Source organism: Coregonus clupeaformis, chromosome 27 (genome assembly GCF_020615455.1).
Source record: "Coregonus clupeaformis isolate EN_2021a chromosome 27, ASM2061545v1, whole genome shotgun sequence".
Lineage (NCBI taxonomy): Eukaryota > Metazoa > Chordata > Actinopteri > Salmoniformes > Salmonidae > Coregonus > Coregonus clupeaformis.
The window spans coordinates 3,433,928-3,453,709 of NC_059218.1; the positions used below are offsets into that span (position 1 = coordinate 3,433,928).

A 19,782-nucleotide genomic window follows, 5' to 3' on the forward strand; every position below is an offset into this window, starting at 1 on the left:
GTCCAAACTTTTGACTGGTACTGTATTTACAGTATATATATACAGTGGGGGGAAAAAAAGTATTTAGTCAGCCACCAATTGTGCAAGTTCTCCCACTTAAAAAGATGAGAGAGGCCTGTAATTTTCATCATATGTACACGTCAACTATGACAGACAAATTGAGAAAAAAAATCCAGAAAATCACATTGTAGGATTTTTAATGAATTTATTTGCAAATTATGGTGGAAAATAAGTATTTGGTCACCTACAAACAAGCAAGATTTCTGGCTCTCACAGACCTGTAACTTCTTCTTTAAGAGGCTCCTCTGTCCTCCACTCGTTACCTGTATTACCGTATTGGTCCGAATATAAGACGGCCTTTTTTCCCCTCGAAATAGGTCCAAAAAAGTCGGGTCGTCTTATATTCGGGGTCTAGTATTCAGAGCGCAGTTTCTCTTCTTCGGCGCTCCCTTTAAATGTCAATACACATTCGCGGGCACAGATGGCGCCAAAAATTCTTCCGGACGGAGGGAAGAGGCGTCCTAACAACCAGCCCGTTACGGTGTTTAAAGATGGAAAGACAGGCTGACCATTTAGAGACAAGTGGCTCAAAAGTGGGCCAGGTCAATAAACAACAGCGGGAGGAGCTATGATGCCAATTTCAAAATAATGGTTGTCAATAAGGCAGAGTCATCTAACAACTGCCAAGCTGCCAAGACATTCGGGGTCACTGAGTGTAATGTAAGAAGATGGCGAGCAGAAAAACAACGTCTAAAAGATGCTAACAGTCAGCGAAAATCCTTCCGTGGTCCTCAAAGTGGTCGTTTCATTGAGGTTGACCGGAGGGTTTTTGAATATGTCAGGGAAAAAAGAAGTGAGGGAATGCCCATTACCAGAGCTGTCATCCAGGTTAAGGCCCTGGAAATCGCCAGAGAGCTCAACATCACTGGATTTAAAGCCAGCCTCGGCTGGTGTCGTAGAGATGATGCGGCGTAATGGACTGTCACTTAGACGGAGAACGAGTTTGGCCCAACGCCTGCCGTCAGACTTCGGAGAGAAGTCTACTGTGTGAATGGATCCTGCATGCATGGGATGCTATTCCCTCACAGAGCATCATCGATGGCTTTAAAAAATGTTGCATCTCAAATGCATTGGACGGCAGCGAGGACGACGTGCTTTGGGAGGAGCCGGTGGAAGCGGAGCAGCTGGGGAGCGATGACAGCAGAGCGAACACAGCGGGGCAGAGGACGTGTGTGAGGGATAGAGAGACATCGGAGGAGAAGTTTGCTAATTTTTGTTAAGTTTAGTTAAATGTGTGGCCTGTATTTTCTCTGTTATTTAAAAATGTTGCTTTATTATTGCTTGATATTAATTTTGAATCATACTGTACATAGTTTGCCTTTGTGTTTAATTCACTGTGTTTTTAATATTGTTATTTTAAAATAAAATGAAGTTCTTTGTTCGGCAAATCTAGTCTGCAAATCTGTTTTTCTAAATGTTTGTGTTGAAAAACGGGGGGTCGTCTTATAATCAGGGTCGTCTTATATTCGGACCAATACGGTAATGGCACCTGTTTGAACTTGTTATCAGTATAAAAGACACCTGTCCACAACCTCAAACAGTCACACTCCAAACTCCACTATGGCCAAGACCAAAGAGCTGTCAAAGGACACCAGAAACAAAATTGTAGACCTGCACCAGGCTGGGAAGACTGAATCTGCAATAGGTAAGCAGCTTGGTTTTAAGAAATCAACTGTGGGAGCAATTATTAGGAAATGGAAGACATACAAGACCACTGATAATCTCCCTCGATCTGGGGCTCCACGCAAGATCTCACCCCGTGGGGTCAAAATGATCACAAGAACGGTGAGCAAAAATCCCAGAACCACACAGTGAATGACCTGCAGAGAGCTGGGACCAAAGTAACAAAGCCTACCATCAGTAACACACTACGCCGCCACGGACTCAAATCCTGCAGTGCCAGACGTGTCCCCCTGCTTAAGCCAGTACATGTCCAGGCCCGTCGGAAGTTTGCTAGAGTGCATTTGGATGATCCAGAAGAGGATTGGGAGAATGTCATATGGTCAGATGAAACCAAAATATAACTTTTTGGTAAAAACTCAACTCGTCGTGTTTGGAGGACAAAGAATGTTGAGTTGCATCCAAAGAACACCATACCTACTGTGAAGCATGGGGGTGGAAACATCATGCTTTGGGGCTGTTTTTCTGCAAAGGGACATGGACGACTGATCCGTGTAAAGGAAAGAATAAATGGGGCCATGTATCGTGAGATTTTGAGTGAAAAAGTGGCTGGGTCTTTCAGCATGACAATGTTCCCAAACACACCGCCCGGGCAACGAAGGAGTGGCTTCGTAAGAAGCATTTCAAGGTCCTGGAGTGGCCTAGCCAGTCTCCAGATCTCAACCCCATAGAAAATCTTTGGAGGGAGTTGAAAGTCCGTGTTGCCCAGCGACAGCCCCAAAACATCACTGCTCTAGAGGAGATCTGCATGGAGGAATGGGCCAAAATACCAGCAACAGTGTGTGAAAACCTTGTGAAGACTTACAGAAAACGTTTGACCTGTGTCATTGCCAACAAAGGGTATATAACAAAGTATTGAGAAACTTTTGTTATTGATCAAATACTTATTTTCCACCATAATTTGCAAATAAATTCATAAAGAATCCTACAATGTGATTTTCTGGATTTTTTTTCCTCATTTTGTCTGTCATAGTTGACGTGTACCTATGATGAAAATTACAGGCGCCTCTCATCTTTTTAAGTGGGAGAACTTGCACAATTGGTGGCTGACTAAATACTTTTTTCCCCACTGTATATTTGCTACGACAAAAAACAATCTGAGTCGACCAACAGCCTATCGACCAGTCAACTAATTGGGGTCAGCACTAGTACTGTATGTATTGATATTCAGGCTGTGTGCCGTTTTTAAATGTACAGAGCATTCGGAAAGTGTTCAGACCCCTTGACTTTTTCCACATTTTGTTATGTTACAGCCTTTAAATTAAATGTTTTTTTCCCCTCATCAATCTACACACAATACCCCATAATGACAAAGCAAAAACAGGTTTTTAGAAATGTTTGCAAATGTATAAAAAATTAAAAACCAAAATATAACATTTACATAAGTATTCAAACCCTTTACTCAGTACTTTGTTGAAGCACCTTTGGCAGCGATTACAGCCTCGAGTCTTTTTGGGTATGACGCTACAAGCTTGGCACACCTGTATTTGGGGAGTTTCTCCCATTCTTCTCTGCAGATCCTCTCAAGCTCTGTCAGGTTGGATGGGGAGCGTCGCTGCACAGCTATTTTCAGGTCTCTCCAGAGATGTTCGATCTGGTTCCTGTTGGAAGTTCAACCTTCGCCCCAGTCTGAGGTCCTTAGCGCTCTGTACTTTGCTCCGTTCGTCTTTGTCTCGATCCTGACTAGTCTCCCAATCCATTCCACTTAAAAACATCCCCACAGCAAGATGCTGCCACCACTATGCTTCGCCGTAGGGATGGTGCCAGGTTTCCTCCAGACATGACGCTTGGCATTCAGGCCAAAGAGTTCAATCTTGGTTTCATCAGACCAGAGAATCTTGTTTCTCATGGTCTGAACGTCTTTAGGGGCCTTTTGGCAAACTTCAAGCGGGCTGTCATGTGCCTTTTACTGAGGAGTGGCTTCCGTCTGACCGCTCTACCATAAAGGCCTGATTGGTGGAGTGCTGCTGAGATGGTTGTCCTTCTGAAAGGTTCTCACATCTCCACAGAGGAACTCTAGAGCTCTGTTAGAGTGAACATCGGACAATTCCTTTGACCTCATGGCTTGGTTTTTGCTCTGACATGCACTGTCAACTGTGGGACCTTATATAGACAGGTGTTCTGTCCTTGAGGTGTGTGCCTTTCCAAATCATGTCCAATCAATTGAATTTACCACAGGTGGACTCCAATCAAGTTGTAGAAACATCTCAAGGATTTTCAATGGAAATAGGATGGACCTGAGCTCAATTTTGAGTCTCATAGCAAAGGGTCTGAATACTTATGTAAATAAGGTATTTCTGTTTTTTTATTTTGAAGACAGTAGCAACAATTTCTAATAGCCTGTTTTCGCTTTGTCATTATATGGGGTACTGTGTGTAGATTGCTGAGGAATAAAAAAATAAAATAAAATAAGGCTGTAACGTAACAAAATGTTGAAAAAGTCAAGTGGTCAGAATACTTTCCGAAGGCGCTGTTATATAGTTCTGTTATTGAGCTGTTCTTATTAATGTTCTGTATTATGTCATGTTTCCTGTGGACCCCAGGAAGAGTAGCTGCTGCTTTCGCAAAAGCTAATGGGCATGCTAATAAAATACCAAGTGGTCGGTTTCTTGAATCCAAATTAAGTATTAAATTAATTGTACTATATCACTGTAGACCCCCCAGCCTAGCTAAACCTGCCTTAGATAGCTCCTTTGCCCCTCCCCCTATACACGCGGAGACCGACTCAATTGATGCCTCCAGCGATGCTATCTCTTTCATTGTTACCCAACGCTTAGGTTTACCTCCACTTTACTCATATCCTTCCATATCCTTGTCTGTACATAATGCCCTGAATCTTTTCTATAACACCCGGAAATCTGCCCCCTTTATTCTATGTACCCAACGCACTAGAAGACCAGTTCTTAAAGCCTTTAGCCGTATCCTTATTCTAGTCCTCCTCTGTTCCTCTGGTGATGTAGAGGCTAACCCAGGCCCTGCAGCCCTCAGTATCACTCCTACTCCCCAGGCGCTATCATTTGATGACTTCTGTAATCGCAAAAGTCTTGGTTTCTTGCACATAAATATCAGAAGTCTACTTCCTAAGTTTGAGTTATTCACTGCGTTAGCACACTCTGCCAACCCTGATGTTCTAGCAGTGTCTGAATCCTGGCTCAGGAAGGCCACCAAAAATCCTGAAATTTCCATCCCCAACTATAACATTTTCCGTCTAGATAGAACTGCCAAAGGGGGTGGAGTTGCAATCTACTGTAGAGATAGCCTGCAGAGCTCTATCATACTATCCAGGTCTGTGCCCAAACAGTTTGAGCTTCTACTTCTAAAAATCCACCTTTCCAGAAATAAGTCTCTCACTGTTGCCGCTTGCTACAGACCCCCTCAGCCCCCAGCTGTGCCCTGGACACCATATGTGAATTGATTGCCCCCATTTATCCTCAGAGTTTGTACTGCTTGGTGACCTAAATTGGGATATGCTTAATACCCCAGCCATCCTACAATCCAAGCTAGATGCCCTCAACCTCACGCAAATTATCAACGAACCTACCAGGTACAACCCTAAATCCGTAAACATGGGTACCCTCATAGATATCATCCTGACTAACATACCCTCTAAATACACCTCAGCTGTCTTCAACCAGGATCTCAGCGATCACTGCCTTATTGCCTGCGTCCGTCCGCGGTCAAACGACCACCCCTCATCACTGTCAAACGCTCCCTAAAACACTTTAGCGAGGAGGCCTTCCTAATTGACCTGGCACAGGTATCCTGGATGGATATAGATCTCATTCCGTCAGTAGAGGATGCCTGGTTGTTCCTTAAAAGTAATTTCCTCTCAATCTTAAATAAACATGCCCCATTCAAAAAATACAGAACTAAGAACCGATATAGCCCCTGGTTCTCCTCAGACTTGACTGCCCTTGACCAGCACAAAAACATCCTGTGGCGTACAGCATTAGCATCAAATAGCCCCCGCGATATGCAACTTTTCAGGGAAGTTAGGAACCAATATACACAAGCAGTCAGGAAAGCAAAGGCTAACTTTTTTCAAACAGAAATTTGCATCCTGTAGCACTAACTCCAAAAAAGTTTTGGGACACTGTAAAGTCCATGGAGAATAAGAGCACTTCCTCCCAGCTGCCCACTGCACTGAGGCTAGGAAACACTATCACCACCGATAAATCTACAATAATCGAGAATTTCAACAAGCATTTTGCTACAGCTGGCCATGCTTTCCATCTGGCTACCACTAACCCGGCCACCAACTCTGCACCCTCTGCTGCAACTTGCCCATGCCCCCCGCTTCTCCTTCACACAAATTCAGACAGCTGATGTTTTGAAAGCGCTGCAAAATCTGGACCCCTACAAATCAGCTGGGCTAGACAATCTGGACCCTTTCTTTCTAAAACTAGCCGCCGAAATTGTCGCAACCCCCTATTACTAGTCTGTTCAACCTCTCTTTCATAACGTCTGAGATCCCCAGAGATTGGAAAGCTGCCGCGGTCATCCCCCCTCTTCAAAGGGGGTGACACTCTAGATCCAAACTGCTACAGACCTATATCCATCCTGCCCTGCCTTTCGAAAGTATTCGAAAGCCAAGTTAACAAACAGATCATCGACCATTTCGAATACCACCGTACCTTCTCCGCTATGCAATCCGGTTTCCGAGCTGGTCACGGGTGCACTTCAGCCACGCTCAAGGTCCTAAACGATATTATAACCGCGATTGATAATAGACAGTACTGTGCAGCCGTCTTCATCGACCTGGCCAAGGCTTTCGACTCTGTCAACCACCGCATTCTTATTGGCAGACTAAATAGCCTTGGTTTCTCAAATGACTGCCTCGCCTGGTTCACCAACTACTTCTCAGATAGAGTTCAGTGTGTCAAATCGGAGGGCCTGTTGTCTGGACCTATGGCAGTCTCTATGGGGGTGCCACAGGGTTCAATTCTTGGGCTGACACTTTTCTCTGTGTATATCAATGATGTCGCTCTTGCTGCTGGTGACTCTCAGATCCACCTCTACGCAGACGACACCATTTTGTATACATCTGGCCCTTCATTGGACACTGTGTTAACAAACCTCCAAACGAGCTTCAATGCCATACAACAATCCTTCAGTAGCCTCCAACTGCTCTTAAACACTAGTAAAACTAAATGCATGCTTTTCAATCGAACGCTGCTGGCACCCGCCCACCCGACTAGAATCACCACTCTCGACGGGTCTGACCTAGAGTATGTGGACAACTACAAATACCTAGGTGTCTGGTTAGACTGTAAACTCAACTTCCAGACTCACATAAAGAATCTCCAATCCAAAGTTAAATCTAGAATCGGCTTCCTATTTCGCAACAAAGCCTCCTTCACTCATGCTGCCAAACATGCCCTCGTAAAACTGACTATCCTACCGATCCTTGACTTCGGCGATGTCATTTACAAAATAGCCTCCAACACTCTACTCAGCAAATTGGATGTAGTCTATCACAGTGCCATCCGTTTTGTCTCCAAAGCCCCATACACTACCCACCACTGTGACCTGTACGCTCTTGTTGGCTGGTCCTCACTACATGTTCGTCGTCAAACCCACTGGCTCCAGGCCATCTATAAATCACTGCTAGGCAAATCCCCGCCTTATCTTAGCTCATTGGTCACCATAGCAGCACCCACCCGTAGTCTGCGCTCCAGCAGGTATATCTCACTGGTCATTCCCAAAGCCAACACCTCCTTTGGCCGCCATTCCTTCCAGTTCTCTGCTGCCAATGACTGGAACGAATTGCAAAAATCTCTGAAGCTGGAGACTCTTATCTCCCTCAATAACTTTAAGCATCAGTTGTCAGAGCACCTTACCGATCACTGCACCTGTACACAGCCCATCTGAAATTAGCCCACCCAACTACCTCATCCCTATATTGTTATTTATTTTGCTCTTTTGCACCCCAGTATATCTATTTGCACATAATCTCTTGCACATCTAGCATTCCAGTGTTAATACTATTGTAATTATTCTGCACTATAGCCTATTTATTGCCTTACCTCCATAACTTGCTACATTTGCACACACTGTATATATATTTTCTGTTGTATTTCTGACTTTATGTTTTTTACCCCATATGTAACTCTGTGTTGTTTTTATTGCACTACTTTGCTTTATCTTGGCCAGGTCGCAGTTGTAAATGAGAACCTGTTCTCAACTGGCTTACCTGGTTAAATAAAGGTGAAAAAAAAAAAAGTCTAGGCTAGGCATTCGTGAGATTAAGGAAACCAGCCCTTGAACATTGTAGTGGGTAATGTTCCTCCCAAATAGATGATGAACTACTGATATGTTGACATGTTGTGTAGCTAGCTAAAAGAAACATGAGCTAACTATGGGCACGTTCATCTGCCACCCTTTCCATTCACCTTGCTGGGTTCCGCTGTACTTCTGTCCCTAACCTCCCCATGAGGACCAGCCATGTGGAGGTAGCCACACATTGCCTGATGCAAGATTCCCCCTTCTCTTCTCGAATCCCATCCTGTTGAATATGCATGCCCAGGGCCCAATGCCACCCCTTCTCTTCATCCCCTGCAGTTGTTCATCCCCTCTCCCTCTCACTTTTTCTTCTTGCCTGTGTTAGCATGGATGGATTCAAAACAGACAATAAAAGAGAGAAAAAAGATACGCTCCATAATTGCTTGTTCTTTAACCCCTCCGGATTTGCATACATTATCCCTTGTATTTATGATTTAAGGCCGGATTTTGATAAATGTGTACATATATTAACTCCACGGTCATGTGCGCGAAGGAAGACCTACTTGAATTTTCAATCCCTTAAAGACAGGCACCCCACGGTCCCCCTCTACTCTACACCCTCAACACCCCTCATCTTTTATCTAGCTGGGTATCTTTAATTCAATCTAGTTTGTATCTCTCAAGGCGACTGAGAAAGTAACGGGAGAATTGAAGGAGTCAGGACTTGAGCATTATGGCCCCAGAAAGCCTAGTTCACTACAGGGTCCATTGCAATAAAACCTGAACAATTACAATAGAAATAGCCACGATGCTTTCTGAAGATTTACATTTTAGTCAATTAGCAGACGCTCTTATCCAGAGCGACTTACTCGAGCCGACGTTCCGCTTGTGACGTGTAATGCGCCAGAGGGCCCTGGTTAATGACTTTTGTTTGTTTTCGTCATTTGTTGATTTCTGTCTCCCACCCCCATCCCTTTTTCATCCATTTCTCATCCTTTTTCATGTCATCTGTTCACACTCTGGGACGAAGCGCAGACAACGCACCTTTTTGCTTTTCCGCCGCTGGCCAGAAGGGCCCGAGTTGCTGCTCTGGCAGTCATTTAAAATCCATAACTGTGTAAAAGGAGTCTCATTGAGACAAATGAGTGTTGCCTGTGTTATTACATCTAATGAGGGGGCACTGCACCACACTCCTTGTAATGAAGTAGCAATATGGCCACCTTTTATTAAAGCATTTCATCACTCGACGGCGGATGTTGGACACTCATTGAAATGCTTTAATGAGTGAGGAATGCTTTTAATGAGAGAGAGAGGGATGTGGGGGTGGTGGGTTCTATGTGGAGAGGTTTGGAAAGCGGGGGGCAGGCTGGTAGTGAAGATATTAATTTCCCTTTTTTTTATTATTTGTTTACTTTTATTACAGTGCTTTGCTATTATATACATTTTCTAAAATCGCTGGAGAATAACACATGGAGATGAGACATTCCTGTTGATTGGCATACTACACTTCCCCCCACTGACCCCCGTCCTCCCTTTATCCCTCCCTCCGGCCCCCATCTGATTTCTAAGTGTGGGGTTGAGTGTGTGTGTGTGTGTGTGTGTGCGTGAGTGTGAACATTGTGCGTGCATGTGTGTGTATGTGTTTGTGTGCCCCTACATGCCTGTGTGAGAATGTACCCATCTCGTCAGGGAACCGTTCCTGGGCCCAATTATCTGTTGCCAAACTGGGCCCTTTGAGGCTGGAGGTTAGTCCACCAAGTCCCTTTGAGCTACCATTGCTACACTCTCCTCCTACCTCCAACCCCCCTTGCCCCATTGATGTTAGCAGGCAGGGTCTGGAGAATAAGCGCTGCGAGGACTATATTAGGGCTTGAGCAAAGTGTCAGATGGGTTTGATGTACTGAGTGAAAAAAGAGGGTTGAAGCTGAGAGAGGGTAGGGGGGGGGTGGGTTGCCAGTTCGGAGTCTAAGGGGAGGCCCCAGGGGTGGCGAGTCTCAGCCAGGCAGGAAGGAAGTGGCAGGGTACAGCAGCTCAGCTCCGCCAACCAAACACACACACACCACTACTCATCCAGTATAGCTGTTTTGAGGTTGGGCAAGAGAAGCAGAGGGGTGATGGGTGGGGGAAGTTACAGCAATTAAAACTAAGGCATAGTCCACAGGGGTTTAGTGGGGGGGGAGGGGTAGGGAAGGGGGTGACGCAATAGGGCAAATTGAACAACACCTTGGACTTGGGGACCGAACATGCATGCGCGCACACACACACACACACACACACACACACACACACGCTCCCTCGAAATCTCTTTCCTAGTCCTGTGGCTTGAATGGCTAAGCTGTCCCTGTGCCTAAATAATGATGAACGATTATTGCTCCCTGGCCACTTTACGACATATGCAGTTGTTAAAACTAACAACCCGGTCATTTCTGTAAAATAAGCCTCTGCATCCTTCTGAGTGGCAAATTGAAATAGGTACTTTCATATGCAAGTGCCTGGCTACTGCTGCTATTAATACTACGACATATTCTAATTATTTTAGTGACTATTATATTTTGATTATATTATGCATTACACTATATACATGAATACTACCACGCAGTCTTGTGACTATTATAATTGTTTAGGATACTTTTATGATTAATTATTATTTTATTGAACTGAAATCTATAATCAAAAAAAATATATACATTTCCATTGCACACTTGTGTGTAACAGGACAAATATAAGCACCCCCTACATTATTATTATCATTATCATTATTATTTATAAGACCACTTCTAAATGGACCCTAAAGTCATATTTTATGTATATTCTGATACTTGAAGTTGTTTAACCCTTTACACCCGTGAGAATTGGCCTATATGAATAGGGCTAAATTGAAATGTTTCTTACAGAAGAAATATGAAAAGTATGTGCATAACTATGGTAGCAATTGAAAGGGAACAGTTATGAGATTATAGGACAGTTCACCTGACACAAGACTGAATCAAAGCATTACACTGTTGGTTTTATGTGAATTTTACATTTACTGTACTTTTCGCCTCATTTGTTGATAACCAAATCTGTAAAAACTCTGGATACATTCAGTAACATGATAAGAATATTCCTGGAAAATGTGGAGTAGGTGCAACATAAGACAAAAAAATGACAAGGGTTTGAGTGAGAGGACTAGCTGGTGTCTCCAAGTAGCCACACACCTCTCCAAAGTGTGCACAGTTCAAGTAATTGCAATGCACTTTTATGACTCAAAGAAGAGTCTTCAACTATAAGGTACTTTTTTGGCTCCCCTAGCTGTGCTGTTGAGGATTTAGAGCAAGCACGCTTGTAGTTTTGTTTGGAACACAACCCTGCATCCCCGCACTTAAACAATTACTGTTGTTTTTTACGCAATCCAAAAACTGTCAATTTGTTTAGCTAAGTTCGAAAATACAATATTACAGTGTTAGGCTTTCACAATGCCGAAATTCTTCGGTTGTGCAAACCCACAGTTTCATCAGCTGCCCGGGTGGCAGGTCTTTACATGTTGCGTTTATATTTGTTATTTGTTCAGTGTACATATAGTCCTCTTAATTTACAGCATTTCCCTAACTCGGACAACAACAAAAAATGCTAAATTAGCCCATTTAGCGGGAGGGATGAGGGCAATTTCTTGTCCCGCGAGGTGCCCATGTTTAGAACGGCTGTCAGTCAAAACCCATACAGCGTTGTGAAGCGCAGAACCAGAGCTCTGACGTCATGTATAGCATGTTACTGTACAGCAACTGCATTCCAATTTAGGCGTTTATCAGTGCCCAAATCTGCCATTTTCAACCCGTATATACAGTGGGGGAAAAAAAGTATTTAGTCAGCCACCAATTGTGCAAGTTCTCCCACTTAAAAAGATGAGAGAGGCCTGTAATTTTCATCATAGGTACATGTCAACTATGACAGACAAAATGAGAATTTTCTTTCCAGAAAATCACATTGTAGGATTTTAATGAATTTATATGCTAATTAGGGTGGAAAATAAGTATTTGGTCACCTACAAACAAGCAAGATTTCTGGCTCTCACAGACCTGTAACTTCTTCTTTAAGAGGCTCCTCTGTCCTCCACTCGTTACCAGTATTAATGGAACCTGTTTGAACTTGTTATCAGTATAAAAGACACCTGTCCACAACCTCAAACAGTCACACTCCAAACTCCACTATGGCCAAGACCAAAGAGCTGTCAAAGGACACCAGAAACAAAATGAGTTTGAGTGTGTATGCCTGTCTCAGTTTTTTGTGTGTGTGCTGGGGTTTGTGTCTGTTTGTGTGTGTCTGTGTAACACACAACCATAGATTGAGTTGAGTACGCGGCTCACTAACACGGCCTCACAGTGCCAACTCATCATTCCTTATACCCACGCTGACTCCCCTCCCAGTCGCATCACAAATAAACACAATTTATCTGTTTTAACTGTCAACAACAAAAACAAATGTTTCATGCCATAGGCAATCTCTCCCCTAGCTCCTGGGACTTTGTGGGAATTAATTAATTATTTGTCGTCCCAGCCCCAACCCCATTCTCTGGTGGATAGGAGGAGTGATTATTTGATGGATAGATTGAAGGAGAGAGTTGGAGACTGTGCAGGTGCACACCACAAATGAAGCATCCCCCTCCCCTCCTATTAGTTGGAAACGGAATTGAGAGGGTAAGGTCCCTGGAGTTTTCTGTATTGTGTTTCTGTTGGGGGCCTTGTGTAAGCCAGACTTCGGTGGAACGGAAGGGATAGGTCCAAGAGTCAGAAGAGCCTAAATCAATTGACATAAAGATGAGAACAGAACATAATACACTCTTCATTTAGGCCTATGTCAATGGGTAAGAAAAGCCTATAAAAAAGCACTCAATCACATAATACAGATTTTTTACATTTAATATCTTTCCGCATTGTTAATAAAACAAAGAGTAATTCAATTATACGAGCCTGAATGGATCCTATGGTCTCCAGCCCTCCCTCCTGAGTCTCCGGAATAGTTTTTTTTGGGGGAATACTTTTCTAATGATGGTAGGAGAATTATACATTCCATTTTGTACCATATTTTTTATTATAAAATTTCCTCAGGTGTGTGTGTGTTCAGTCCTCCTCAGTAACTCAGCCCCTGACTGGAACTGTTTGTTGCGAAATAAAAACGGGCCAGCTCCGTAAGCCAATGTTAGTCATGGGAGTGAGTCAATAACCTTCAGATAACCACTGGCCTAGCCTTGACCTTTATTTATTTTTTGTGTGTGTATTTTACACCCTTTTTCTCCCCAATTTCGATCTTGTCTCATCGCTGCAACTCCCCAACGTGCTCGGGAGGCGAAGGTCGAGTCATGCGTCCTCCGAAACATGACCCACCAAACCGCGCTTCTTAACACCGGCCTGCTTAACGCGGAAGCCAGCCGCACCAATGTGTCGGAGGAAACACCATTCAACTGATGATTGAGGTCAGCCTGCAGGCGCCCGGCCCGCCACAAGGAGTCGCTAGAGCGCGATGAGCCAAGTAAAGCCCACCCGGCCAAACCCTCCCCTAACCCGGACGACGCTGGGCCAATTGTGCGCCGCACTATAGGACTCACGATCACAGCCGGTTGTGATACAGCCCGGGATCGAACCTGGGTCTGTAGTGACGCCTCTAGGACTGTGATGCAGTGCCTTAGACCACTCGGGAGGCCCAGCCTTGCCCTTTTAGATCAGGGAATCAAACCCAAGAGAGAACACTTCATTCAAACCCTTATTTCAACTGTTATCTAGGTACCTCGGCTAGCGATTAGACCTAGAATTGAGGTTTGTGTCAAGTCAGATCTCCTTACCTGTCATGAGGGTTCAGGGCCCGTATCCATAAAGTGTCTCAGAGTAAAAGTGCTGATCAAGGATCAGTTTGGCCTTTCAGATCATAATTGATGAGATTACGTTTCAAGTTTTATTTGTCGTATGTACGGGATACACATGGTATAAACCCTCCAATGAAATGCTTACTTGCATGTTCCTTCTCGACAATGCAACAACAACAATGAATAATAAACATGGGCCATTATCCCTATGGAACGCTTTTGACACCTTGTAGGGTCCAAGTCAAGTATGCCTGTGTGAGCCATGCTTGACTTGCTCAGTTTCATAAGGTGTGTGTGAAATTTTTTAAATAAACTGTGTTTGTGTGCGTGCCCATGTCTGTGTAAACGTATGAGCATGAACGTGTGCGTGTGTTTGTGTCATGACAATAATTAAGTTACATCAGCAGCACCAGTGGCTCCTCCCTCTCTTGAACTACCGTATTTTCCGCACTATAAGGCGCACCGGAGTATAAATCGCAGCAGCTAAATTGAATGATGTGTACATATATAAGCCGCACTGGACTATAAGCCGCAGGTGTTTTAATGTTTAATTACCATATGTAAGGGTTCGTGCACAGAGGGGATTGTCGGGAAAGAGATGGCTGCTTGAGGAAGCTCCCATTTATTAACATTTCAACAAACAAGTTGCATATTTGCATAACGTATTCAAGTGTTACCATTTAGTGCAATAGTAGCTACAGAACATAAACTGTGCTGTGTAAACTGTACTGTATCACATAGCGTTTCAGACACATTCAACTTTCAAACTTAAACCGTGCGCTCCCAGCGCTACATACCGGCAGTGATCTACAGCAGTGGTTTTCAACCAGTGGTCCTTGAGGGAGTGCTAGGGTTCCCCAGCAAAATTAGTTAATAGCGTCACAATCATTTAACAACTTAACTTTGGTTATTTTTGAAAAACCTTGAAAAAGTGTGCACATCTTTGAATATGTATCTACATTATAGCCTACAGTAGTACCATAACAAAAAACAAAGCTTACAGCGCTTGACGAGGCAATATCAATGGCTAAATTAAATGTGTTTTTTTAAAAGTGCGTAAGCCTAAAGTTGCAGCAACACGGCTGCTTAAAATATCGGTAATCAGCCTACCAGAAAAGTCATTAATCCTCGTCTTCATCTTTTAGGCTAAGGTGCAGTACACGGCTGTAACCAGAAAAGTCAAGTCATTAATCCTCATCTCCGTCTTCTTCCTGCGTACTAAAACCACCAAAGTCCTCATCTTCAGTGTCGGAAACGAACAGGCTCAGGGTAATGTCTGTCTGTCTTGCTATCGTTCTGTCTCTCGTTCTGTCTCTCGTACCACTCTCGGTTCCACTTTTACTTTTGCGCGCTACCTGTCTCACTCTTTTCCGGCCTCCAGGTTTTCCTGCTGGAGCCCGCCGCTTAAAGGTGGTCGGGCGCGGACCGGTCATAGAGCCCATAGAGTTAAAGTTGGTGGACTGTAACCTGTAAAATCCATAGATTTAGGAGGTCTTCTAGTGGCCGTTAGCTGTAAAAATACATAGATTAGCCGCACCGTTATATAAGCCGCAGGGTCGAAAAATGGGGAAAAAGGCGCGGCTTGTAGTCCGAAAATTACGGTATATTCACTCCTGTGAAGTGAACTCTAATCACTCCTGTCCTTTTTGTTATCTCACACTGTGTTTTGAGATAGTGTTTTTCACCACACCTGAACCACCACCTGTCCCACGGTGGCCCCAAAGCCGGAGACCCAGTGCCTCGCCCACCAAGCGCCACCTAGTCACCCTCATCTGCTGCCATGGCGACTAGTCATTGGCTGAGTCCACCTTAGGGTAGATATCCTAGGGGACTGTAGGCTAGAAGCCCTCTGCTGCCTGGCACTCTGGTTTGTCCCTCCTGCTGGTTCCGCCAGGGCCTCAACACGTCTCTGGTAATCCATCAGGGAGCACCGTGGCTGGACATGACTCTCTCCTCTACCTTCCACAAACATAAGCCCCAGCTAGCAGAGGGTTGGCCTGAGCTGTTGTTGTCAGGCTTAGTTGCTAGTTCCTCATCTGAGCTCTCCTGGCCACTATGATTCAGTCTCTCTCGCTTTGTCTATTCTCTCTCCATTACTGCCTCCCTGTACCCCTCCACCTTATCTTCCTTTCCCCTCTTTTTTTCCTCACGTCTTGCTCTATCACAGATCTCTGTTACTCCATCTCTATTTCTCTCTTATTTTTATTTTTTTTGCTCTTCCTCTCTCTCTCTTTCCCGCCCCCTCTATCTGTCTTTGTTAGTTTCCCCTTAGTCCCAGGGCCCTAATCCGGGGGTGCCTGATTCCCTGTGTTCGAGGGCCACAGCTGAGGGTGAGATGGAGGCCAGGCAAAGCCCCTGCCTGCCAGCCTTCTATCCGCTCTCCCCCTCTCCCTTTGCACCATGCTGATCCCCCCTGGCCAATTCCTTCTCCTCCCTCTCTCCCCTCTGCCTTCATCTGTCTCTCGTCTTCATCATGCCCTTCATCATGCCCTGTTAAATGGTGTGTTATTACTTAGAATTACAGTATAGGCCCCTTTAGATGTATACATGATCTCTCTCCCTCCCTCCACAGGAAACTCTTCAGACAGTCCCCAAGTTCTGCTTCCCCTTCAGTGTGGACAGGTACGTTTGTTCTAAAGCACACACACACACACACACTTACGCACACACTCCCCTCTTGTTGTTTTTTAATGCTGCACAGCCAGTTTTTGGAGAGTTTAAGGTCCTAGACCCCCCCCACCCCCATCACACACACACAGACACCACCCTCTAGGGTAGTCTTGTCTCTTTACTAGGCTCTCTCCTGTTCCCCCACTTGGTTAAGAGGTTATTAGCATTTTAGCATTAAAGGGGCAGTGCATTTAAAAATTTAGTTTTTTAAAATGATATTTCCACACTATGAGGTCGAAATAACACTCTGAAATTTAGAAAATTATGATAACGCCCTTTTTGTGTAAGAGCTGTTTGAATAGAATGCATGGAATTTCAGTGTGATCAGGTGGGTTGGAGTTTTTGTCCCGTCACATAACGTCACACGGTGATCTGATTATTTTAGACCATGATTGTTAATCTGTTATATTAATATTTCTGGATTTACTTCCTACTTGAAAGAAATGAGCAAAAGCAAGAGAAATTGTGCCATCGCTGCCTGCAAAGCAGCAAATGTTTCTTTGCACTTTTTTCCCATCCAAACAATCAATTCGTCTGATTCGGCCAGAGAAGTTCACTTCGTATTTGACAGTATTGCAAATCAGGCTATATACACACGTGGATTTGCCAGCTGCTTTATCCTCCATCCCATCCATCAGCGACAGCAACCATTCAAGAAGTAAGTGTCTAGATAGTTATTCTTCTATTATTAAAAGTAAAGGACATGCTATTCATGGGTTGCACAGTTCATTTTTGAACGTTCTTCTGAAGACTGATGCCCAACTGAAAGTTCTTCTCTCGATTGGCGCTGATGAAGATTGTCAAAAGTGTGATTTGGAATCACAATGACAGGAGGCATATAATTAATAGAAAAACCTTTTGTCATCATTGTGATGTTGCCAGATTGACTTGAGATGTGGTATAACTTTAGCTCGCTAGTTAAGATTGAGGGGACTGCATTGAATTTTAGGTAGCCAGCCCTCTTGGACAGCCAAATCTTTTTTGCCCATTTTTTCCAATCTTTCTAATTTACTAAATAAATATTTTTATGTCACCACATTCTATAAGTCAAAAGGTGTTGTGTAAGAGGGCAGTGAATATGTAAAAGGTGTATAGCAAATTATGGTATGGAAATTAGTGATTTAGATGTATTGCATCTCATATTTTGTTTGTCTGTCCATTTCTTTCTGCAGACAAGGCACCAAATCCACACTCAAAGTTGGCAACCATCACCATCGACAACCCCATTGTCTCTCCCTCCCCACACGAATGCAACCTTGGCATCATCCTGGATTTCACCCTCTCCTTCCACCACCACATCCAACAGACTGTCAAAACCTCATACTTCCACCTCCACAACATCTCCAGATGTCCTCCCTCTCCGGTCCTGCTGCTAAAACCCTCATTCATGCATTCATCTCTTCACAAGTAGACTACTGTAACACTCTACTTTCTGACATCAACACAAGCTCCCTCCATAATGGTTCAAAACTCTGCAGCCCGACTTCTCACCCATACTAAGTACTGGCAGCACATCACCCCTGTGCTATTACTTTTTTTCTGAGAATGTAGTGGTTAAACCGTGCCCTATAACCAATTAGTAGGAATTGTCAATGGGTAGGGGCTATGTTTATCTGTGTTTGACTGTATGACTATTTGAAGACACCTTTGTAGTGTGTGTAGGGGCAGTGGTCACCAACCATCTTCCTGGAGATCTATTCTCCTGTAGATTTTCACTCCGACCATCAAATATCACAACACATTTCACCAAACAAGTTCTTGGTGAAAAACTAAGTGGAACTGTGTGTGCAATAAGTGTGCAAAACTGCAACTCTTCCACTTTTACTGTCAGGTGATGAGATTATAGTTGTGTAGTTGTGTATAGTAATGTCAGTGTTCGAGAAAGCTGGTGATGAGAATGTAAGTAAAACCACTTTATACCATCGATGACTACTCTGTTGCTGCACTATACCTCCTATCCAATTATTTTTAGCTTACACCCTCTTACTTTCATCATGATCTGTTTTCCTCTCACAGCCTTCCAGAGCTTGAGCACATGTAAAACAAAACTTACATGCAGTGATTTTGACTTTCATTATAACCTTGTTTACGATCTGTTTATTATGTTATGTAAATAACTGACGAGAATTTATGAGTGGCCCAGCCAGAGCCCGGACTCGAACCCGATCGAACATATCTGGAGAGACCTAAAAATAGCTGTGCAGCGACGCTCCCCATCCAACCTGACAAAGCTTAAGAGGATCTGAAGAGAAGAATGGAAGAAACTCCCCAAATACAGGTGTGCCAAGCTTGTAGCTTCATACCGAAGAAGACTCAAGGCTGTAATCACTGCCAAAGTTGCGTCAAGAAAGTACTGAGTAAATGGTCTGAATACTTATGTAAATGTTATATTTCAGTTTTTTATTAGTAATAAATGTGCAAAAATTTATAAAAACCTGTTTTTGCTTTGTCATTATGGGGTATTGTGTGTAGATTGATGAGGGGGAAAAAACAATTGAATCCATTTTAGAATAAGGCTGTAAAGTAACAATGTGGAAAAAAGGAAGGGGTCTGAATACTTTCCGAATGCACTGTACGTATATAATATAGGCTACTGCACATTACGCACAACAGAAAAGCCCATAGATGTAGCTAGCTATATGCTTTCTTGGGTAAATAAATTAAACTAGCTCCAGTAGGCTAATCTTTTTGAGTGTGAACTATATTACTGTACTGTATTGTATTGTATTATATGGACCATAAGTGCGCACGTCGTTCAATCCATGATAAAGCAGAAGATTACATGCTGTTCTGGTGCAACACATGCGGCCTACAAAGTTACATGTATAGGCTAGCGAATGTTATTTTAATTTTTTTATATAATAGGGTCTATTTGTATAATTAGTAGGCTGACACATATATACCTTTTATAATATTTCCCCTAATGTTATCAGCCTATCTCCTCTTTCTCTCTACTGTTGCTTCATTCCTTCCTCACTTTGAACAGTTAAATGAAATAAGTTTGGTTGTCTTTATCTTAATTCTAATGACATCCTTGAATAATATAGGACTAGAATTAGATGAAGGCCCTTCTCTTCACGAAGATTGAATGGTTATGGGTCTGAATAAATAATTGCTGTAGCCTACCGCCATCGCGCGTTCGCTCTTCTTTCAAACTACCCGTGAGTTCTATTGGCTGCTTTATTTAACATTCAGCAAAAAAGATATTGCGTCCCTCTTTGAATAGTCTATTGGTATAATAAATGCTAAAAAAATAATAATGTCCAGCAAGCTATTCTAGTCTAGCTTTTCCTGCATGGGACTCCAAGAGCTAA

At 43.5% G+C, this 19,782-nt stretch overlaps 1 protein-coding gene across 2 annotated transcripts in view; it reads left to right on the forward strand.

Moving 5' to 3' along the window:
* The window catches only part of LOC121541407 (DENN domain-containing protein 1A-like), a 242,331-nt gene that overhangs the window by 61,839 nt on the left and 160,710 nt on the right, over positions 1-19,782 (forward strand). For both annotated transcript variants that reach the window (XM_041850396.2, XM_045208002.1), the window contains exon 4: positions 16,371-16,420. In XM_041850396.2, coding sequence (XP_041706330.2) covers positions 16,371-16,420 — 50 coding nt within the window. The remainder of the gene's footprint in view (positions 1-16,370; positions 16,421-19,782) is intronic.